Genomic DNA, 24,561 nt, shown 5'->3' on the forward strand with positions numbered 1-24,561 from the left:
ACAAGTTGTTATCTTGAGATAACAAAAGTCGTTATCCTCAGAGAACAAGTTCATTATCTTGTAATCTCAAGACAACAAAGTTGTTATCTTGAAATAATGAGTGAGCTATCTTGTCATCTCAAGAAACAAAAGTTGAAACCCAGTTAGTTATCTTGCTGTCTCAAGATAAAAAAGGTGTTATATTGAAATAATGAGTTATCTTGTTGCTTCAAGATAAGAAAGTGGTTATTTTGAGATCTCAAGGTAATTAACTTATATCAAGACAACAGTCCAGAAAATTATAGCAACAGCTCCTGATCTCTTCGAACTTCCATAGAAATAGAAATTCATTAGTATAAACTATTAGAATACAAAACGGGGGAAAACGGATGGATCGATGGGTAATTAGATAGTTTGAGTTCGTGCAGCAGCAGCAGGACGGTCAGTTCATGCAGGTGAGGTTTGCACAGCGTTGCACAGCGTGAAGCTCATCGGTGGTCAAAATGGTCCAGAAGGCTGAAATGGTCCAGAAGGCTGGCGAGCAGTGGGCACGAAGACCAAGGCCGAAGAAGCAACAGCATCAGACGCACAGGATGGGCAGCTGAAGAATCTCACAAAGGTTCAAAGTGGATATCAGTGGAAAATGTAAAAAGCAAGCGAAATGTAAAACTTGAGCCTTTAAGTAATTTGATGAAGAATGACAAGATTCAGGCCTTTAGAGGAGCAAAGATTAAAAGTTGGTTAGTTCTGCTGTCCTGCAGCACAGGGAATTTGTTGTTAGCTCTCCCCTGAACTGGTCAGTCTACTCTTATGAGGCGAAATACAGAATATAGAGCAGTTAATAAAGAGCCTGTTATCAGTAGTCAGAGGAGCAGCGCTGTCAAATTCTACACCTGGTTTCACTTGATCGGCACAGATTTTAAAGCTAACAACTACACTGTGAAACTGCCTCCTTTAGCATCGGTTATCGTTTAGCTCGATACCTAACCTCCAACTGCTCCCTGAGCGCTGTGGATAGGGCTGCTCACTGCCCCCCCAGTGTGTGTACATTCACTAGTGTGTATGTGGGTTAAAATGCGAATGCACAGGTGGGTTAAAATGCGGAGGTGAAACTTGCCCCATTGTGGGACTAATGAGGGTATCTTAGTAGTCATGGATGTTGATTTTTGCACTTATTGAAGAGTTCTCGTTAATGATCACGCTGAACTTACTGACCAAGTCGGTTGCTCACGGTTTCATTTTCCTTTAGCAAACTCGTCCATTTGATTTCTCTCTACCCTCTGACACATGAGTCACTGCGTTCAGTTTGGGGGTTGGAGGGGTAATTAAGTTCCACAGATCTCCCGCATTGGTTTACCGTTGCTATGGATACCGGTCCCGCCTCCACTGATCTAAAACACACGCAGGCGGTGACCGACTAGCTAGCATTCTCTCCTTTACTTCATTTAAGCAAAACGCCGTTGCCAGCCCAGTGTCCCAGAGTGTCTTTAATCAGTGAAAGCTTCTGAAACCAAAACTATGCTCTTGGTGAAACACCAGGATATATGAAATACTAAACTAAAAAAAAAATTACAGGCCTGCCGACTCCACAAATTGGCCTACCTATGAGTCTGTACGCCCACTAAGAGCTCTCAGAAGTAAGAAATATAGAGGCCGTTCAGATTCGGTACGTCGTTTTTAAGAGAGATGTACAAATGTGCAAGAATTAGTGTGATGTGAGAGCATGAGCGTGGGTTTCTTGCTGTCTGCAAAGTAGTTCTGAATATTTCAAACAAAATTCTTTGCTTCTTTATCTTAATACCACAATAGCATTAAGCTAGTAGCAAATTTTTTGGTTTGGCATGAAGCACAACCTGCATAGCCATGGAAATGAGCTTAGTGTAACCAGGGAAATAGCTGATCCATATGTTAGTGATGTAGTCCACTTCGCATAGATTGCTATCAAATGTCCAGTGTTGTTCTTGTATTACCCAGTTTTATTGGAAATTTCATTAGAATTACTCCATTATAATTAAATATTTGTGGTGGGGGGCTAGAGGGATTAGATCTTGAGAAAATGGTGGAGGGGGTGGGGAGGCGGTGGGGTTGGTGGTGGCGGCGGGGGTGTCACTGCGAAGGAGCTCTACCTAACTCGGAAGTGGACGGTCAGAACTCGGAATTGTGTCATTCTTGGCCTCTACACTGTCGTGCAAAAAAAGTTGGAAAAACATGGACGCTTTAATGAAAGTTAACTTAATATGAGGGCTTTAATGTTCCTGATGCATTTACCTCCTAAAACGCTTTAACTGCTACATCAGTATGCTGAATGATGTAAAGCAAATTCTATTATAATCCATCCATCCATCCATTTTCTAAGCCGCTTCTCCGTCATGGTCGCGGGGGGTGCTGGAGTCTATCCTAGCAGTCTTCGGGCAAAAGGCAGGATACACCCTGGACAGGTCGCCAGTCCATCGCAGGGCACAAATTCTATTATAATTTCAATTTAAAGTACATCGGTTATTACTGTTGACCCTGTGAGCAGCTGGGTTGATAGGACATCACATCTGCTGCTAAGATGGAGTTGAGAACACCTTCCCGACTTTCCAAGTGGGATTTCTCGAATGATGGAACACTTGTTTTGTAGTTGGAGCCTGAAAAATCTGAATTTTTAAGATTGAATCAAATGCAGTTCAAGTCTATGATAAAGAAATGCCATATTTAGGAAATGAAAAGGTGAAATGATATTTTAAAATTGCAAGAAAATATAACTTTGGCTCCGTTGTTTGTCTTTCCATTTTTAACCACAATTTGAAAACATCAGTGGCCCTTTACATTGTGTCAAAAGTCTCACAAGGAATAACTGGAAATGGTCTAAAACAACTTGGAATAAAATCTTAATGTGCTTACTCGTCATTTTATTGGAGAGCTGTCCCGTATTGATCATGTTGAGCTTACTGACCAAGTTGGTTATTTATGTTTTCATTTGAAAACATCAGCTGCCACAATGAATAGATCACTGGAAATGGTCTAAAATCTTTTTACATGAAATTACATTGAAAGTTAAGTATGTTTTTCCGTCTCCTGTAAAGTGGTGAGATTAAAAGAAGCTTTGCATTTTGTGTTTATTGCCTGCATATGAGACTCTTTGGCAAGGCCTGATCTTTTCCCAGTCTTTCTGTTTCTCTGCCTCCAGCCGGCGGAAACTTTTCTCTCCATCTTTTTCATGGACAATTACCCCTGCCAAGGTGGGGCAGGACCCAGCACTGACCCCTGGGGGGCTTTCACCCAGCACGTGGCCCGCTTAGGGGAAAGGATACCCCTTTGATGTAGGTAAGTGCTCCCATTTCACTGAAGGTAAACACTCAGCGTGTCCTCGGCCGGCCCCTTCAGCTTTCAGCAGTCTCCGGCCGTCCGCTGCTCAGGAGGCCTTCTCAATTGTTTAAGTGGTTCTGGATACCGGGGGCAATTAAGTCATTATCGGACAAAATTAAGCCATTAGAGCGGCACTCGGCCCGCCTTGTGTACGCTAATGATGCCAGCTGATTGGCTGATGGTGGTTTCCTGCCACATTTTTACACGTTTACCCTTGGAAGTGTTTAAAGCTTGAGCCAGGCTGTGGTCTTCCAGCGGGCATCCCCTCAAAACAAGGCAATGGTGGTTTACTTTGGCCTTATGAATTACAGAGAGATTCTGGGCTTGAGACTTCAGACGGCTGTCGGACCTCCAGCTCTGCACTGCAAAATCACCCACGTTAAAGTGATAGTTTGATGAAAGATCAGATTTACAGTTTACTCCAAATGTAGCCGCTCAGCCGAGACAGGTTTGCTGTCTGAAGTTGGCCTCTTTAGTTTTGCATTAGAGATACAAGGCTAATGTTTCTGGGGTTGCCGTAAGGGGGCAGTAGAGAAGGACATGTAGCCTTTTAGAGTGCAGTGGCTTTTAGGCCTACTGAAAGATTCTTAATGGGGACCAGTCACACTGTTGAATAGTCTTGATACACCTTCAGTTAAATAAACATTCAGGACAAAAACATGACATTTTGCGATACAGTTCTAGGAATATTGAACATATTTCAGATCCTACAAAGCCTGAATCTGCACAGCAAGGCACCCCTGTGTTACAAGACTCACATCATAACAATAGAAGAACCATTTGTGGTTCTATATAGTGCCTTTTCTAAAAGGTTCCATATAAAAGTGTCTACAGCACAATCTTTTAATCAGTTTGACGGATTTTTTGAAGATACTTCAGTCATGCATGAGTGTTCATAGTTCTATACAAACCTATTTTCTTCATAAAGAGCCCTTGTATTTAAGAGTGCACAGATAACCGCAGTTGTCAAGTGAAACAATGTGATAGAGCTGTCCGAACGAAAGCTCATGTTCTACTGCTAACGCACGGCGTTTCTGCGTTTTTATAAATGTATAAATGTAAAAGTTTAACGTGAAAGTGAAGGTAAAGCTGATGGTTCAGTCTCCTGTTTGTATGCTTAGAACATTCTCTATCCCCTTCTATCTTTCCGTCTGGATAGTGCAGAAATGTACTGCTCTGTAATGTGTTTCCTGTTGTGTTATGTGTCATTATATTCTGCATTGTGTCTGGACTGTGACTGTATTTAGAACATTCTTCTGTCTATTCTTGTTTATACTTACATGGGCACGTCTGTCACAGCTGTCACTTGTCATGTATAGGCTGAGCCTAATCTTGGCATCAGTCCTGCTATAAAACTGCATCAGCCCAGCTTCTTACGGGTGGGCTGGATGTCTGGTACCACCGCGCAAACAAACATACGGCTGGTCCCCTGGTTAAGTCAGGGTTTGAATTCTTCAATAGCATACAGATTAAAAACAGAATTTCTCCATCATTCCACGGATCATTTCATCATTTTCATGGTCTGTATCTGGATAAAAGAGTATGTTTCTGGAGATTTTAGAGGGCTTTGATTCATGTATCTGTCCAAAGCTAGTCAAAAACAGATAGATGGAGGTTAGGGACCAAGCCTTGCAACCGGTTCCATCCCCTGAGCTGACAGTACGTGACTGAGGTCTCCTTGAGCAAGACACCTAACTGCTCCCTGGACACTGTGGCTAGGGCTGCCCGCTGCTCCGGGCAAGTGTGCTCACTGCCCCCTAGTGTGTGTAGCGCATGTTAGCTAATTACATGTGGGTAAGAGAGACACTTTGTAAATTAGTTTTTTCTAGGATAATCACTTTAGCATAAGTTCTGCTGTGTTTATTGGAGGCCCAGTGGGTAGCAATGTCACCTCACAATAAGAAGGGCCTGGGTTCAATTCCCCGGCCGGTGAAGTTTCCTCCGACACTCCAACGACATGCAGTCAGGCCAATTTGGATACATTAAATTTCCCCTAAGGGTGAATGTATATGTCTGTGCCCTGCGATGGCTGGTTCAAGATGTTCCCTGCCCTCTGCCCAATGCCTGCTGGGATAGGCTTCAGTACAAGCCATAAGGATAAACAGCTTCAAAGATGAATGAATGAATGTACTAAGTAGTCACCACTACTGTGACTGATTATTTTCCTACCAGTCCCAGCATATCATCACTGTCTAAAAAATTCCCTATTTGTTTTTCTTTCCATTTTTCTACACTATTTGAGCACACCAGCTACCCTTTACATTGTGTGAAACTGTCCTATTGAATGGGCCAACAGAAATGCTCCAAATTGCTTGGAAAAATATGAACTCACATAAAAGTAAAGAGCATTTTTGCCCTGTAAATTTGCCTTTTTTTCCTTGGGACGGCAACGATTTGCCGATTATACCGGAGTCATAGTCAGTATTTGGAATATTTTAATAACTGAAGTAGTGTCTGTAAGAGGAGCTTCAGTTTCAAGCTGCGAATTGTGAAATAGAAGGAAAGAATCCTAAAATAACATCACCCCCTCGGCTTACAGTGAAGCCTGAACTAAAGCCCCTTACATCATGACTTTCATGCTCATATCACTTTCTGATAGCTTAAAGATAGTGGTAGTCTGTGGATTATGAAAGTGCTGCACTGTAAGAATGTATGCTGGTAGGCTGGGGGTTATACTGTAGGTTCAGTCCTGATCTGATGGCTACTGCTACTGCACCATCCAGCAAGGCACAGAACACTTGCTTAATGTAACATAAACTGTAATAGAGAATAGAAATTTGGATACATACAAATCAGCTAAAGCCATAGTGTACAATGCACTGTGAGAAGTCATAAGAACGTCATAAGAAAATAAGTCAGAAGTCATGGGACAATGGGTGTGTTTTACAGTTGCTAAGAGTTCTTTATTTCCATTAAGGAACAAACAAAGATAGAACAAATGATGATAGAAACAAAAGCAGTTCAATACTTTAAATGGTCCTGCAAAGAAAACATCAAAGGGGCAGTAAAAGCTTAGTGTATCTGGTCTGCATCATACGACCAGACTTTCTCGTCCACATCACAACGGATGTCCTCTCTTGCTTATACAAAATGTTGGGCCTATAATGGATCGTCCATTGTGATCAAAATGACTCCAGAAGTGGGCTCTTTTTCAAGTAACGTGTTAGCAATTAATCTTTTATCTGGTTTTGGCTATTCAACACACAAACCCTGTTCCAGAAAAATTGGGATAGTAAGTGATCTGCGAATCCTTTTTTGACCTGTACTCAGTAGAAAACAGTACAAAGGCAACTAATTATCTTTATACTTTCTTGTATATATACAACTCCAATGCCAAAAAAGTTGGGACGCTGTGTAAAATCGAAATAAATGTAAATAAAAACAGAATGCAATGATTTGCAAATCTCCATAGACCCATATTTCATTCACTATAGAACATAGAACGCATATCAGATGTTGAAACTGAGATATTTTAGCATTTCATGAAAAATATTAACTAATTGAAAACTTGATGACAGCATGTTATCACATATTAAATGTTTTTTTGTGGCCATTCTGCTCTAGACAAGCTCTATCAGATCACAGAGGTGCAGTTTTCCTGCCAAAATGGCGGCAGGGTGTTTTTAATGACCTAATCAAATACTATGAACAATTTAATTGATTTGTAGATTGAAGTAAATTCACAAATCACTGTTTTCTAATTAAATTCACACCACAGCCTACTGCCCTGTCTATTTCACAGCTGGGTTTGTGCTTTTCTCCACTGTTAATAGATAACAGTTTATGATACACTTATGCTAATTGGTGGGGTAAAGCTTCAATCACTCACCAACTACATTAGCCTCACAGCTCCAGTGCAAAATGAAAGGAATTAACTTCAGACACCAAACATGTCCTGGTTGATCCACAGAATCTGAGGCAATGGGACAATGTATAATGGCTTTTGACTAAGCTGTCACTTTAAACATGGTTTAAACAGCAGTGTACAGCGCTGTCTGGGCCAGCAGATCAGAGATAGCCATGCTGGAGGATCAGAGAGAAGCAGCGAGGTGGCTGGTCTGTTACACAGCAGCCCTGGAATGCAAATATTTACATGCAGGAGAAGGTCACACGGTCTTTAAATATGCATTATTTACACTAAATCCGTCCAGCAAGCCCAGAGTGGAGTGCTGTTGTGTGATGGTGTCTGGGCAGCACCTCACGCTGATTTGTTTGCGATGGACGTGTGAAGAGCTGACATGCTGGTTAAACCTTCCACAGCAGACGCACAAGAGGTCTTTGGCCCGGAACATCGCTAAACGTCTGTGCTAATCCAGTCTGGACACAGTGAAGCCATCTGAGTGCAGTGGGCACATCAACACCCCCAGCTCAGAATGTCTTCATCAGACGGGCTGGGGGGAAACAGAGCCTGCCCGTAGCTCTCTGGAGACCAGACTGGATCTCTAAACGTTTTCAGTTAACTTCTGATCTACGTCAGAGGAGAACTTCTGTGTAAAGTGCAGAATCTAAATGTTCGATCCACACGAGAGAGAGAGAGAGAGAGAGAGAGAGAAGAATGAGAGAGCAAGAGAGAGAGAGAGAGAAGAATGAGAGAGCAAGAGAGAGTGAGAAAAGGAGAAAGAAAAAACTTGAAACAGCAGCGTGAGAGAGTCAGAAAGAGGCAGAAAGACAAGGGAGAGAGAGAGAGAGAGAGAGAGAGAGAGAGAGAAAGAGAGAGAGATCCATCATGAACAGACTCCTGAAGTGGAGCCACTCTGCACCAGATTGCAAAGCCACTCTCGAACACAGACTCTTCTCTCCATGAGGTCATCTGTGACATCAGCAGAAATGTGGCCTTTGACCCTTAGTCTAGAGCAGGGCACCAGTGTGATATTCTCATATTCACTCCCACAGTGTCTGCGGTCGGTCTTCAACCTTAATGTATGAGCAGCACTCTGAATACTCTCTATGAAGTCATGGTGTCAGCCAGTCTGTCCAATGTGAATTCAGTTTCCAGGCAACTCACTTTCTGTGTTTATATGCAAAGATTTTTGCCAATCTGATTGAGCACATTCTGATTACAGATTCAGACTGAGGTGTTTATTCTCACTCTACTCAACAATCTGATGGAAATCTCTGTTTACATGCTCACTACAAGTAATCTGATCCAAAATTATGCTCATGCATAGAGCCCCACATATTGTAGACGTTACCATGACATCACCAGCATTGCATGAGTCCAATCAGAGTGAGATGAGCAGCAGTGAGCAGTGCTTTGCTTTTAATGACTTACTTTAATTTTAATGTCAGACTCAGGAAAACGTCCTTCACACGTTCTTTTTAAAGAAGGCCGAGAGGAAGACATGTTGTGAGACACATAAGCTGGACATCTGTCTCCCACCACTGTCTTTTAAAGACAGTCTCCTCTGTCTCCTCTGCCGACCAGTTTCTACTCCGTCGGACTTAAACTTTCCGATAGGGAATGTAATCAGATACAGGCGTTCACACGGATATTATTCTTCTATTTAACAGACTATTTACAGGATCCCCCACCTCGTTCCATCGGATAGAAACTGTATTCAGAATGGCTTCAATCGGACTAGTCTTTTCTGATTAAGGTGTCTACATGGATGCTTCTCATTTTGATTGAGCGGATTGTTAACAGATTATAAGGCTGCATGTAAACGAGGCTTTTGATGATGATATTGTTGGATTATTCAGCATGTATGTTGAAGACTCAACCACTATGGTATCCAGAGGTGCTATCTCTACAAACAGACAAAAACTATCCAATCAAAATTGTTTATTAATCTTCATTTGTACATGGCCAGTCAAACTGTTCCACTTGTTCTGAAAAATGATGCTTTACTTCTCTATGACCTATGAGATGACTTTGCTTAAGGAAATATAAGGTGACGTACAGACATAAACTCATTATAAGGAGTCAGTATACAGAAACAGCCCAGTAAAAAAATAGACACATAATGTATCATATACAGTCATAAATGCTTGTACTTCATTTTTACATGATCATTTTTCCTTAGAATTAAACAAGCTGTTTCTGTTACTGGGCCTTTAAGACTGATATATCTAAATGATCTCTGTTTTGATTGGCTGCCCTGTATTGTGCCTCTTTCAAAAAGCAGTCTGGGCTAAAACACTCTTTATAACTTCAGCATGAGTGGGCGGGGCCACTGCTGTAGGCTGTATAGGTGGATGTATGTAAATGAGCTGGTTCCGAAAACTAATTTCAAATGGGCTGTTTTTGGAGTTTGCCTTTCATATTTGGACTACATGGGCTGCAGAGTGAATGGTGCATGTTGAAACTCTAACAGTGTATATATACTCTCTACACTATTACAGTTTCACTGCTGTTGTATTTTTGGTGGTTCATATAGTGTAGGGGGTAACACTCCTGCATTCTACACTGTAGACTGGGGTTCAATCCCTTGTCTTGGCCAGCACCCTGCTTTATATCAACAAGAGTCCTTGGGAAAGACTCCTAACACTACCTTCGCCTACCTGTGTAAACTGATCAATAAATGTGAATGTAAATGATGAAGCAGTCAGCTTGTGAACTGTGCTTTTAGTGATTTTCCTGAAGATCAGCGGGTCGTCCTCCTCTCCTGCGCTGTGTGTTGGTGCGTGCTCCTCGTAAGTGTATGGAGCTGGCGCTGCGCCTCAGCTGTCTTTGCGTATCTGCCTGTGTAGACTGGAGATGAAGCATGAGCTTTCCTCTGCCTTTACAGAAACTCCCTCTAAACCTGCTCCAACCCCTCAGAGTGCAATCAGGCAGATCGGAACCTGGACTGCACCAGAACCACAAGTTAACATGAGCTGAGATTCTAACAGAACTAAGACTCTACCAGAACTAACACTCTACCTGAAACAAAACTCTACAACAAGCAGAACCAAGACTTTTACAGAACCACAAGTCAACTAAGACTCTACTAGAACTTGAAGCAGAATTAAGACTCTACCAGAACCAGAAGCAGAACCAAGACTCAGAACTAAGAGCCTACCAGAACCAGAACTAAGACTACCAGAAGCAAAACCAAGAATTTTCCAGAACCACAAGTCAACTAAGACTCTACCTGAACCTGAAGAAGAACTAAGACTACCAGAACCAGAAGCAGAACCAAGACTCAGAACTAAGAGCCTACCAGAACTAAGACTCTACCAGAACTTGAAGCAGAACTAAGACTCTACCAGAACCAGAAGAAGAACTAAGACTCTATCAGAAGCAGAACCAAGACTCAGAACTAAGACCCTACCAGAACCAGAACTAAGACTCTACCAGAAGCAGAACCATGACTTTTCCAGAACCACAAGTCAACTAAGACTCTACCAGAACTTGAAGCAGAACTAAGACTCTACCAGAACCAGAAGAAGAACTAAGACTCTACCAGAACCAGAACTAAGACTCTACCAGAAGCAGAACCAGAACTGAGATTCCACCAGAACCAGAATCAAGACTCAGAACCAAGTTAATATCAAATCAAATCAAAATCAAATAAAATCACATTTATTGTCACATCACATTTACACAGGTGGAAAGTGGATATATATATATATATATATATATATATATATATATATATATATATATATATATATATATATATATAGAGAGAGAGGGAGAGAGAGAGAGAGAGAGAGAGAGAGAGAGAGAGAGAGAGAGAGAGATAAGAAATATTTACACCGACTCTGAATACACACATATACACATATACACCAGTATTACACTATTCCAGTGTACAGTTGTACAGTAATAAGTTATGAAATAAAACTATGAAATGTGCTGTTGTCACATTCCGTATGTGCAGTTAGTCTGAGGTAGATAATAAATGAGATGCAGGTACTCAGGGATAGGATACTGATATAGAATCTTCTAGATTACACAAGATATGTATAGAGGATGTTCAAGATGTCAGTCTATATGTGTAAGTACAGATTTGCTAGATTGAAGGTGCAGTAAGATCAGAGTGAGTCTGTTGGTATGGATGAAGTGGTGATTGTCCATGAAGATGATGACTCATAGGTGCAGTGACAGGCCTATACACCGATACACCAGTACTGCTGGCTGTTCAGAAGCCTGATGGCCCAGGGAAGAAACTGTCTTGGAACCAGCTGGTTCTGGACTTTATGCTTCTGTACGTCCTTTATACCTGGTTCTGGACTTTATACCTTCTGTACCTGGAGTCCTTTAGAATCCTTCTGGTCTTCCTCAGGCAGCGGCTGGTGTATAAATCCAGGAGGTTTGGGAGCTGGACCCCGGTGATGTACTGGGCTGTCCACATCACCCTCTGCAGAGCTTTCTGCTCAATGGCAGGGCAGTCAGAATTAGAACCAAAGCTACGTCTTTACCAGAACCAGAGCTAAGACTTTACTAGAACAAAAAAACAGAATTAAGACTCTACCAGAGCTAGAACTAAGACTTTACTAGAACCAAAACCAGAATGGAAACGCTACCAGAACTAGAACAAAGCCTCTCCCAGAATCAGAACCATATGATGCCATATGCCATATGATATGCCTCATGCACAGTAACAGTGAGAGATGTCCTAAAGGAGTTGGAGGCTGAAAGGCTCCCCATCTCTCTCCTACTCACAACACACAATGATGGCAAATAAACTTTTTTAGTTTAGATTAGTAACAATAACAAAGTCCAGCTCAGTAGTGTCTCATTTTAGACAGGAAACAACATTATGCAGCAAACATTATAGCGGTCTTATGTGAATACCTTGTGCGTTGGAGTTGTGTAGTACAATTTCTCATTGTGGGAATGGGATATTGGCAGAGGGGAACTGTCAAGGCCTTCAGGGCCTTCAGAGAAGGCTTAATGATTTCTGGGAACTAAAGACTACACGTCTCTAATTTCACTTCATTTTTATTTAGTAGGATCGCCAGGCTTGTTGTGTTTAAACTCTGGAGGCACTGTGTTTCAACTCTGGAGTGCTACTCGCATTTCGTTGTTAAGTTTTGGCTGGAAACAGAAGTTTGAGATCTTAAAAACGTCCTTTGGCAGATTACCTGATCAGAATTTTTTTCTCTGTGGTATCTAGGTCGAAACAGCCTAGCAAGCGTTCCCATTGGTTAGGACTTTAGGAGCTGAACTAAAGGCCTAACACATTGTTGGGGCAGTCATAGGCTGGAGGTTAGCGAGCCAGCCTCGTGACCAGAAGGTCGCCGGTTTGATCCCCAGAGCCGACAGCACATGACTGAGGTGTCCTTGAGCAAGACGCCTAACCCCCATCAGTGCCCGGGGCACTGTGGATTGGGCTGCCCACCGCTCCGGCAAGTGTGCTCACTGCCCCCTAGTGTGTGTCTGCTCACTAGAGTGTGTGTGGTGTTTCACTTCACTGATGGGTTAAATGCGGAGGTGAAATTTCGTTGTTGTGGGACTAATAAGGGTCACTTAATCTTAATTAGATTAGTTACCAACACAGTACGTAACATTGGAATCGACCAATCATGTATTGATTGAGAAAAATGACGCTTTAGGCCTTGTGGGGGTTCTAGATACAGTACTCATTGGGAATATGAGCTCGTAATCTAACCAGGTTTGTCAAGTTTCTGATATCAGTGTTTAGTCTAGAATGGCCAAAAATGTTTATGTGCACTACTGTAAGCTTAGTGCTAACGTACTATAGAAATCTCATAGGTGCTCTAGCAGAAAGTAGCACATAGAGATGGGTTTTCTTGTTTTTTTTATCTTGCTTAAGGGCTGAAACGAAGGCCTGGCTCTAATGGTCAGGTTCGGTACTGCATATTGGCCAGGATTCTGTAAAGCTAGCAACAATTGCTATAAAAGAATTTGTGTATGAAGCTCGATTGCAATTGATTTTGACAGATTTTTCAGACAGAACTTTCCTTATTCCTTTATATATTTTTTTTTTCACTGCAGGTCTACGTATCAAAACAGCAGCACTGGGCTGAGTTGACTCTGCCTTGGCCTCCTGTCCCATCAGGGAGGGGAACTACCCTGAACTCGCGGCCTGTTTCCGTCGAGACGCCTTGGGCAACTGATGAATCACCAGTCATCATATTTTGCGAGGCGTTTTTGGCAGCGTGCAACTCCAGCTAGCCGTACGATACTGTAAGCAGTTGCTTTTATTGGGCGCAGTAACACAGTGGCCGGCGGCGTTCGGCCCACTCCCAATTCACATCTCCCTGACGCGCAGCGTTCATGTTTCACATTAAGTCTTCCTCTCCTCCCTCCATCCCTCCACTCCCTATCTCTCTGAATGACCTCAGCCAGGCCCGGGCTTCAATTCTTCTTCACCTCCAAATGCGCTCTGCTTGTTTGACTGTCCTTTCCATTTCACACCGCTTAGCTCTTCAGGGACTATTTTTAGGCAGGAGAACTGCAGGAAGTCCACATGTTCAAAAGCCTCCTGATTGGGGCGGTGATTAAACTCGGCTCAGCTGGCCGAGCATTTGCCAGAAACCTTCAGCGCTTTGTAACAGCTGATACAGCAACATCCAACACAGCTCTCATTATAATGCCATATGATACGCCTCATGCACAGTTTAAAAGTAATTGTAAATGATTTCCTAAAGGTGTAGGAGGCTGAAACGCTCCCCAAGTGGTGTAACAGAATCACGCACTGCAATTATTACAATCACAATTGGGCTGTTGGCTTTGTCTCCATATCATTTTTACAAATTTGACGAGAAATGTGCACGAAGACTTCAGCACCAACAGTTAATACTACACGTCAGTCACTGAGTCTTATATGGATCAATCTACCAACCTGGTCCAAAGTCAGAGTTCAAAGCTGACTTGGACTTCAGACTAAAATCTTTTTGCTTTGAGTGACCATATATATTAATTATGTTTATTAAAATAAATGACGGAACCTTCCATTTTGTCATTAGCAAAACAATTTTAGCTCATTTTTAGCAGAACTCAGTAAATGACTAGCAAACATGGCATATTTCTTTAAATAAAGCACAAAAACGGGTACAAATATACAAAATGTGTGTCGGTAGTGACCATTCTTAATGTTCCACACTGATTTTCAGACTTTACGGCACATTTACTTCAAAACAATGGGATCTGACGGCTCACCATGTGGCCATGAGGGACAGGGATGCAGTCTCTAAAATGCAGGGGCATGGCTAAAATAGGGCTCTGCCTAAGGACTAAAAGTCTTTCAGTTGTGACATGAAAATGTGGGACAGCATTTTTTAAACAAAAGTTTTCTTTCATTTTAAAAATTAAACCAGTGATAAATCTAAATCTTTCAACTTCACTTTAAAAGAAGTTGCAAAAAATCGTTTAAAAAAATCGGAAAAAAATACAAACAAAAAAACCTCCTGATAGAAAGTACCATACAAATGACATTTTTAAAATATATTTAGCTTATTACTATTTTTATTAATGCCTTAGGTTTAAATAAATCATAACATAATCCTTGGAAATATCTAAAGTTTAAAATGTTCTATATAGTAACTCGAACTCCCAAATGTCTAGCGTTATTACTTTATTTTCCTATATGAATTAAAACATCATTACATAATTACTGACACAGCTAGATATGTAACAAAGTACATTCACAGTTAGTTTGAGTTTCATACAAACGGCTTCTACTTTTTCAATTTGTTTTGATGTCAAAAAATGATAAAAACATTTTAAATTGTTTACGGGATAGTGTTATTTTACAGAAATGAAAAAAAAATCTAATTCTACTCAAACACAAATGTGGTAGGGACTGAAAACTGTAAATCTGCACTTTACACAGATTTTCTAATTTATTTCATAAATAAGCTACACATAAGAAATGATTAATAAAAACTTACCACTTGCTTCTCAGCAGTGACAGTTTAGAAGGGTCAAAGGGGAAATTCCATCAATTGTGCAAAATTTCTTAATAATTAAATAATTAAGACACAAATATGGTTTCATATGAAATGCTCCATCCTAGAGAAACTTCAGTCAGAACTGTTCACAATGGTGGTGGTAGGAACCTGAAGTGTTTAATGGCTCTGAAAGCTACATCACAGACAGCCATTACCCAAAATACTAATGAATAATCAAGAGTAGAATATGGTGTTCCACAAGGCTCTATTTTAGGACCGATAATATTCACATTATATATGCTACCCTTATGCTTTGTGAAAATGCCCATAAAAAACATTATATAAATAAACTTGGACTTGACTTAACTAGATATAGTGACCCCTGGTTCCCAGTGACCACTGCCACTGTAAAGAAATCTGAGTTGGTAAGTTTCCCTACAGTGTACCATTTCAAATGAAACCACTCTGAATGTGTTTGTTTATATCTCAACAATTGAACCATGCAGAAATTTCATTTACAATGAAATAGATATGAAGTTAAAACACTTTTGCCAAGTAATACTTCTAAAAAACATTACGTCACAAAACCATCAACACACAGGTCGCCTCTTAGTCAGGCTTTCCATCAGTGGACCCCCCAAGACCTCTGCCACAATTTGAACCCTTAGTGATGCTATTTCATAGTGTCCCATTAACGTTACTGAATACAGACGTCTGCCCCACACAGTGGTCTAAATAAATAAAGTATTGTCTTGCTTGTATTTGCAGTGACACATTCCAAAGCTGGGAACTAATCCATCCCCAATGTTTGAAGGCATTCTCTGATAAACAAGCATTTTGTCATGAAACATTAACACGCCGCTCTCCAGTTCGACCCTGCTCTCTGCCTTACAGCCTGGAAAAAGCAGGCTGGCATGCTGAACCTTGTGTGATTAAAGAGAAAGCGAAGAGCTGTCTCCCTGCGCCCGGCCTACAGTTCCCACGATTCCTCATTGGGGCGGCCTGGCAGAGCCTGGCAGGCTTGTGCTACTTTGACAGCATAGTTAGGAGGCTCTGATGAAAGGCGAGAGTCTGCGTGGCCCCTGCAGCCGCTCAAATTAGCACAGGAGCCCCACCGCCTGCCACATAGGGGGTCCGGCCTAGCAGATTCAGTTGCAGCAAAGTGTTGCTGTGTATGTGTGTGTGTCAACCAGTCAAGATGTTTTACACCAGTAAGCACATATGAGCATAAATCACGAGACAGATCATCCTCTCCGTTCCTAAGGGGGCTCGTGAGAGAGCCCTGCTGAGGCCACATCACATGCTGTGTCCCAAATCAAGTGTTTTCAGAATCTATTAGCCAATTTCAGGGTGATTAATGATAATCATAATAATTGTTCATGTTCAGAAGTGCAATTTAATGACACCATATAAAATACTTTACAGTTGTTTAAAAATGGTTCAAATGCAAAAGTAGACCATGATTTTTAGAGCCTTCAGTTCGGATCACTAAAGCGCAACCACAGGAACACTAATTTCTCCTAGGATCCTAGTAGCATGTTAGCACTAAGCTAACAGCGATTGACATGAACAATTTTTGGCCGCTCGAGATTAAACACAGGCATTCAAAGCTTGTCAAACATGTTCAGTGTTTTATTTGAAACTTTTAGCACACATTAATGAATGTACTTCTTTTACAATGACTTAGAGCAAAAGAGAGTTGAAGCAGCTGCCACTGTTTTCCATTTCTAACATGAAACACATTAATCAGCGTACAGCTCATCAGTGATGTATCTAGAACTTCCAGAAGGATGACCGTGACTTTTTTTTCTCACAAAATTGGTTCCACCCATTGTAAATGAAAACATGACTTGGTTGAAGCCACTTTCTAATTATGTTATGTGATTATTTTGACATTTCAGGCCTTCTGTTCAGCTCCTAAAGTCCTAACCAATAGGAGAGCTTGCATGGCTGTATCTACCAACATACCAAAAACTGACTTTGGTATAATCTTTACTTGTGTTCAGGAATGCTGCGTAAAACGCCACCTGCAATAATACATTATATATTTTGATGTGTTAGAGTAGGTTTGATCAGCTTTGGGTTTCAAATCTGAGAGTACTAGCTGTGAGGATTCCATAATGTCTGCAAGTCTGACACTAGAGGGTGCTCCCGAGCAAGTCCAAAATTAGTGGGTTCCTGTGGTGCTTCTGTGTAAAAGTGTAGCGTGTAAATGCTTAATCGTTTTTACACAGAAAAATGTATAATTTTCTCAACACAGAATGCATTTTTTTTATCATTTCACTGCTGTTGCGCATTTGAGCACTTTTGAGCTCCAGTTATAGGACTTTCTAGCAGCGCCTCATGTACAGTCATGAAGTCAGTGAGCCACTTTACCCAGCCAACGAGCTGAACAGCTCTCCAACCAATCATTTCTTAGTAGCAGTAATACCAACCTATTAGCTCTTAGTAGGTTTTCTTAAATCTTTTAATGGAATACATCCATCTCCTTTCACAATTAAAGAAACGTCCAGCATAAATAGCCAGAAACACGTTTAGCTTTTCATTTTCAGCTGTTGAGCTCCATTCATGCCTCATTCATTTCTTCCATAATGAGCAACATAGTAAGTGGCCAGGCTACCCTGGTGGAAAGTCAGGCCTGGATAGGTCAGGTCTCAAAGATGAGATATGAGTCATTTGGGCTTTAGCTGCATGCCTGTGAAGACCACTAGTACCAGATGATGTACTAAAACCTCTAAAAAAGAAGTGGAGCATTGCACACTGTTTGCATCCAGTGGCCAGAATTGGTCCTGATTATTCATTTAAAAAACATAGAAAAAAAAAAAACATTAAAAATGTGTGCAGAGGTCCTTTTGGACTATATTGCCTTGAGGCAACATTGCGAGACTATGGGAAGAAATGATATAGAGCTGTGTTCCCTGAAGTGGTTAGACCTGGCTTGTGACTGGCTAAATCCATTCCCCTGTCACGCAACGGTGCTTCTAGGCAACAAACATATTTCTGGAAATTCCCATAACAAAAAAAAAATGAGGAGTTTAACTGAATGTTAAAAAAGAGGTGCCCACTTAGAGATGGTATGACCAAGTACATGCTTTTTATTGACTCACTCAAACTCTTCTCTTTATTGTTAACCCTGTTATTGTCTTTAAATAGGTATAATGCTATTGTAAAGTGGGGGAAATGAGAACATCGTGCAATAGACGGTTAAGAATTGCAAATGTGAGTTAGATGTCTTCAGGATCTAAGTGATGTTAACCTCGCTGGGATTCAGTTGAGGTCCCACTCAAGTTTAGCACAAAGCACTGTTGATGATCAATTCAAGCACCTCTCATCAAAAATCCATGCAGTGGTGAACAGTGCAGTGTAATGTAGTGCATGGCGTGTGAATTGAGACACAGGCGTGGTTTCCTTGCTAAGCTTGCTCCTGACCTCTCCAGAGCAGCATTTTATATATAGACCCTCCATACCGCCCCGCAGGCAGAGAAATTAAAGACAGATACTCTCCATGTTTATGTCGTCAAGTAATTAGGTTATCTGGTCCATCTTTCAGTGTAAGGTTACAGTGCGCAGGCAGCAGGGGGATAAGGAATGAGGGGATATCTGGGCTATTCACAGCGAGGCTCATCCGCTAGCACGATGCTTCCATTTTAACCATCATTCACCTCAACCCAGATCTATCAGTCTATTCAGCAACACACCACTCTCATCCTGTGTCTGACATGTGGATCATTTTTGCCCTGGGGGGATTTCACGAAGCAGGAATGTTTCAGTTATCTAGACCATTTAAGCTAAAGTCTGTCGTACAGGAGAGCAGAGGAGAAAAGGCCAGTTCCAGTTAAATGACCTTCAGTTTGGTCTTAATGTATCCAGCTTAATCAGTGCAATCCTGCTATACAGAATAACCCCCTGCTTATTTTCTAGAAAATATCCTCAGCCCACAGCCACTTTCTCCGAGGAACACCGTCACTAAACACATTCAACACAGCTGGCGTTAGAATGTCATGTGATTCGCCTCGTGCACAGTTTAAAAGTACATGGACATGATTTCCTAAAGGTGTAAGAGGCGGAAAGGCTCTAACAGGATGTCCAGCGTAACAGGATCACACTGGCTTAGTTTATGTCTCGTTTGTACAAATCTGGCAAAACATATGCAGGAGGACCTACAGAAACAGCAGTTATTAGTCTCAAGACTTATTATTCTATAAGGACTATGATACTCATTTGTATGCTATGCAGATTATGGGAGCGAAGATTTGAATTGGGGCATTTTTCAGTTTTTAATATAATTTGAAAACACATGTTGTCCTTTATATTCTTTGTGAATTTCGTGATCAATGGACCAAAAGAAACGGCCAAAAATGACTTGGGAAACCGTCTGGTTCCACAGAGTTTTTCCTTTAATTACCATTGTGGAGATGCAAGGTTTTCTTCCAACAGCAGCTGTATGTATGTAAATATACTGTACTGTGTGAAAGTTTTAGGCACCCAAGATACATTTTCAAAGTCCATTTATTTGTGTAGTTTGTGATTATTTGCTAAGAAAATTGTTAATATTTGAATAAACAAAATTTATAGAATATTGATTTATAGAATATCTCTCTCTCTCTCTCTCTCTCTCTCTATATATATATATATATATATATATATATATATATATATATATATATATATATATATATACAGTGCTTCAGTAAATTGAGCTCATGATGTAATTGATGATATTAACGAGTCTCTGTGGCAGCTGTGAAGGTGTCAAGGAAAAATATGGACCCAAGAAATTCTTGTTACTTCTTATTGTTTTTCTGTTTATTTGAATTATGAATACGACTTTATTCTAATGTATATTGTGATAAACTCACTGCTGAGGGAAACTGTTTAAAACTGTGTATGTAACAATATGTCCTATATGTAAGTAACACTGTATATACAAGTACCTACATAGTATAATAACAGAATGTGTCATACTGTATATAACACATGAATTATATATTATGTATGTATGCATATACATATATACATACATACATAAAATTAGCACCTACACTCTTGAAAAGATTCAAGATTCTTCAATGTCAGGCTTGTAACAATATAAGAACCCTTTTGGGTTCTGTATAGAACCTTTTTTCAAAAGCGTTCTATATAGAAACATCTGTAGAATATTCACGCACATTTTCTATCAACCCAAAGAACCCTTTCATGATGCAAGGAACCCTTTAATCAGTTCTTTACATGTTCACAGCTCTATATAGAACCGTTTTCTTTATTAAAGAACCATCAAGAGTGTATACAATAATAAAATAATGCCTTATATATATTAAACTATATTAATAATATAACCCATATTTATTATCTAAGTTAAGTAATTAATTAAGTATCTATATGCAATATGTCCCATATTTATTTTACACAATTAAATATGTCTTTGTAATAAAATTGTCTATATATATAAAATATAAATATTGTTGATGTTGAAAGAAAACTGTATCTTTAAACTTTACAGGAGAAGATATAAACCCATTTTACTGTTAATGTAAGTCAATGGAACCAGACATTTTTCTGAGGACTTTTTGGTCACTTCTTTCAGTCCATTCATCATGAAATTAACATACTTTGTAAACGGCAACATGCATTTTCAAAATATAGCAAAAACTGAAAAATGACAAAACTGGAGATTTGAGGTTTTGTCCTGTCGGCAGTGAAATGCGAGTGTCTGCATGAAATAAAACTTTGTTTAATTGGACCCTCAGAAACCAAAAAGACATGGTTAAAAAAGAAACATGGAGCTTTCGTAAAAAACACTTTACAGTCCTGTAGTTCTGTCGGTCAGTTCTTCTGTGGTTTTGCTTCAAAGTAATGTAAAAAAACCAAACACACACACATGTACAATAATACAGGCTCTGACCTGGGAGAAGTTGAGTCCATTGAGGGGGTGGCACTGCTCCTCCACGTTCTCCACAGCTCCAGTCTGCTTCCCCAGCCGCTCGGCCTCCTGCGCGAGGAACAGGTCCAGTACGGGCGTTCCCCGCGTCCGGATGTCGGACTCTGTTAATGAATTGACCATCAGCATCACCCACACAGGCCGCTTCCGCTCCCAGTTCCCAGCGATGGCGTTGAAGAGGTAATCAGCATACAGGCCGCGGCCTCGCTGGTCCGCCGTCATCCAGAACGGCATCATGTGCTTAACGTACTCCAGGTGGCGCTTTAGCCGCCGGTAAAGGTCTCGCGGTAGCAGACTCTGCAGGCTCTCGCCGTTCGGCAGCAGCTGGCAGCTGGTGAGTTTGGAGATGGTCAGAGGGTCAGTGAGGTCCAGCTCGAAGAAGACTCTGGAGCTGCTCTGGAAGGCTCGTTTGGAGCCATCAGGGATGTAGTCCCACACTCGAGTGTATGGGACGTGGATGGTTCCGAACAGGTAAGAGGGGGGCTGAGGAGATGGACGCTTCACCGTCCACAGGAAGGAGTTCATCTCTTTCTGCTGGAAAGACAAAAGAAGAAGGTGAAGCAGGAGTGGGGCAGGAAACACAGCCTGAGTGGGGCAGGAAACACAGCCTGAGTGGGGCAGGAAACACAGCCTGAGTGGGGCAGGAAACACAGCCTGAGTGGGGCAGGACACATAGCCTGACTGGGGCAGGACACACAGCCTGACTGGGGCAGGACACACAGCCTGACTGGGGCAGGAAACACAGCCTGAGTGGGGCAGGACACACAGCCTGAGTGGGGCAGGAAACACAGCCTGAGTGGGGCAGGTCACACAGCCTGAGTGGGGCAGGACACATAGCCTGAGTGGGGCAGGTCACACAGCCTGAGTGGGGCAGGACACACAGCCTGAGTGGGGCAGGACACATAGCCTGAGTGGGGCAGGACACACAGCCATGGGCAAAAGTTTGAACACCCCTACGGAGCCCCGCTGGTGACATCCTGTATAATTAAACATAATGCTAGATAATTAAAGAAAATGAAGCTGTGGCCATGACTTAAGGTATGGGAATGAGATCCTAATGCGTGGCCATGACTTAGTAAGGTGTGGGAACAAGATCCTAATGCTCGGCCATGACTTAGTAAAGCATTGGAATAAGATAATTAAGTAGTGGCCATGACTTAGTAATGCAATAGGATCTCGTTCCCACACGTTAGTAAGGTGTGGCCACACATTATTTTTATTTATATGGGATGTCACCAGCAGGGCTCTGTACGGCCCTGGTCAAATTATATACATCCTGGACAAAGAACACACCTAAATATGGTATTTCACTGCATCTTTAGTGCACAATTTCTATTTGTGTTAATACACACACACACACACACACATTTTCTAAGCAGCTTGAGTGCTGGAGCCTATCCCAGCGGTCATCGTGTGGAAGGCTTTATTTTAACACAATGGGAAAAATCTAAAATATAGAATGTGCCATCACTTTTGCAAAGGTCACATTTTCGGTTTTCATTTTCCTAATATGTAAAATTCAAGAAACAGTAATTGTGTCTTTAAATGCGTAGATGTTTGTCCTCTGTAGAGTTAACTTACTTAAACATGGCACTAAATATTTTGCGTATGACTGCGTATGACTGCGTATGACTGCGTATGACTGCGTATGCACTCGCTTAAAACATAAAGGATCCTAATTAGTTTTGGGCTTAAATGTGCAATAGAAAAAAAATAAAGCTTTTATTGGTACAGAACCTTTACAGTATGTGAAGGTTCTTTAAACTGTAAAAGCTCTTGCAGGCCATTGCATTTGTGCACACAGCAATACGTCTGTAGCCTCTTTCTGCAGACCCCCCCAGTGGTCATTTCATCAGCAGGAATATAATCAATTCAAATATTTTTTTCCTCAGGACCTCTGTGGGTGAAATATTGAGCTGTGTTGAGCTGCTAGTGAGCAACGAGGCTCCGTTTCCTCCACGCAGCTGGCCGTAAGTTGACTGAGATAAGTTGGAGCACCACTGGAGTGCCACTGCCACAATGAAACAGCACTTAAACACAATAGAACAGTGTATTGGATTTGAATGCATAGCCTGTAACCTTAATGCGCACGAGATGACATCACCACACATACAGAGGGATCATTATTGGGTGTATTGGGATGCGAGATGTTGTTCAGTCAAGCTCACTGAGTTCGAGAACCTAGAGGAATGTATTGCTGTTATTATTGTAGTTGCTGCGTTTGAAACCTTTTCAAATCTGTAATACTGACTTTTAAAAGGTCCAGAATGATCCACAGATAATGCAGATATTTGCACTATTACTTTGCATGTTTCTCAACCAGATGTGAGCAGCGGTGATTCCATCTGCTCCGATGTACGTACTCATGGAATATTTTGATGGATGTGTCTTGATGCAAAACATTTATTTACTTCTTACCCATTTGGTCATCTGTTTATCTTTGTGACTGGTCACTCCTCTGACCAATAAGCTTTTTTCATTTTATTTATCACAGCCCAACAACCTCAAGTTCCTGTGCTGACAGACGCTGGCGGTACTAAGAAAGTTCTCTGCGATTAAATAAATTCTTTAAAATGAATATATAAATAAGCTGGGGGGCTGTTTTCCATTGCAACTCCCTACATGTACATCTCCACAATGAAGAGCTTTTAAAAATACACTATAAAAAATCCAAATTAGGTTTGATGACCCATGTAGTGTTTTTTGTTATTATTATTGTTGTTGTTGTTGTTGTTGTTGTTGTTGTTGTTGTTGTTATAATGAATTGACTAGTGATTAATATCGAAAATAATGGTTTAATATGTTGTTTTTAGTCAGTTAAACATAGAAATAATAAAAAAATACAAAATAATAATATATATATATATATATTTGTGCCTGACCTAAATTGTTTAGTTAATTAAACAACAAATACAATACAAGTTAACAAAACAACAACCTGTACATTACATTCTGTTATATAAATGTTCAATGAACTGTTTTCTTTTTTATATACAGTGTATTAAATATTTTTGGACTCATTTTTAAGTCAGGTGTCCCAAATCACCATCAACTACTAATGTTAAGTTGGGCAGACTTTTCATTTTTTACAGTGTGGGTTAAAGCTACGGTAACTTTCCGTGAGGGAGCTTTTAGAGGTGGGCATCTGGTTCCTATCACCACCACCGTGAACAACTCTGACTCAGTCAGTTTCTCTAGAACAGAATCTGAGTCTGTTTGCATCTTAATCTTAATTATACGAACATATTTTTAAGATCTGGACATGATTTAATATATGGAGGCCACAAATTAATACACTGAGGCCACAAAATAATACGCTGAGGCCATGAGTTAATATATTGAGGCCACAAATTAATACATTAATGCCTCAATTTACTACACTGAGGCCACAAATGAATACACTGAGGCCAGGGGTTAATATATTGATGCCATAAGTTCACATATTGAGGCCACAAATTAATATATTTAGGCCACAAAATATACAAGCATGAGATCACCACCATAATACT

General features: G+C 40.9%; 1 protein-coding gene across 2 annotated transcripts in view; it reads right to left on the reverse strand.

Moving 5' to 3' along the window:
• The window catches only part of trabd2b (TraB domain containing 2B), a 134,776-nt gene that overhangs the window by 106,393 nt on the left and 3,822 nt on the right, over positions 1–24,561 (reverse strand). Inside the window, exon 2 of one of the 2 annotated variants that reach the window (XM_017722332.2) lies at positions 21,017–21,583. In XM_017722332.2, coding sequence (XP_017577821.1) covers positions 21,017–21,583 — 567 coding nt within the window. Of the gene's footprint in view, positions 1–21,016; positions 21,587–24,561 lie in introns of both variants that reach the window. The other variant, XM_017722331.2, reaches the window with a different exon arrangement.

This window comes from Pygocentrus nattereri, chromosome 28, assembly GCF_015220715.1.
Source record: "Pygocentrus nattereri isolate fPygNat1 chromosome 28, fPygNat1.pri, whole genome shotgun sequence".
In the NCBI taxonomy this organism is placed as follows: Eukaryota; Metazoa; Chordata; class Actinopteri; order Characiformes; family Serrasalmidae; genus Pygocentrus; species Pygocentrus nattereri.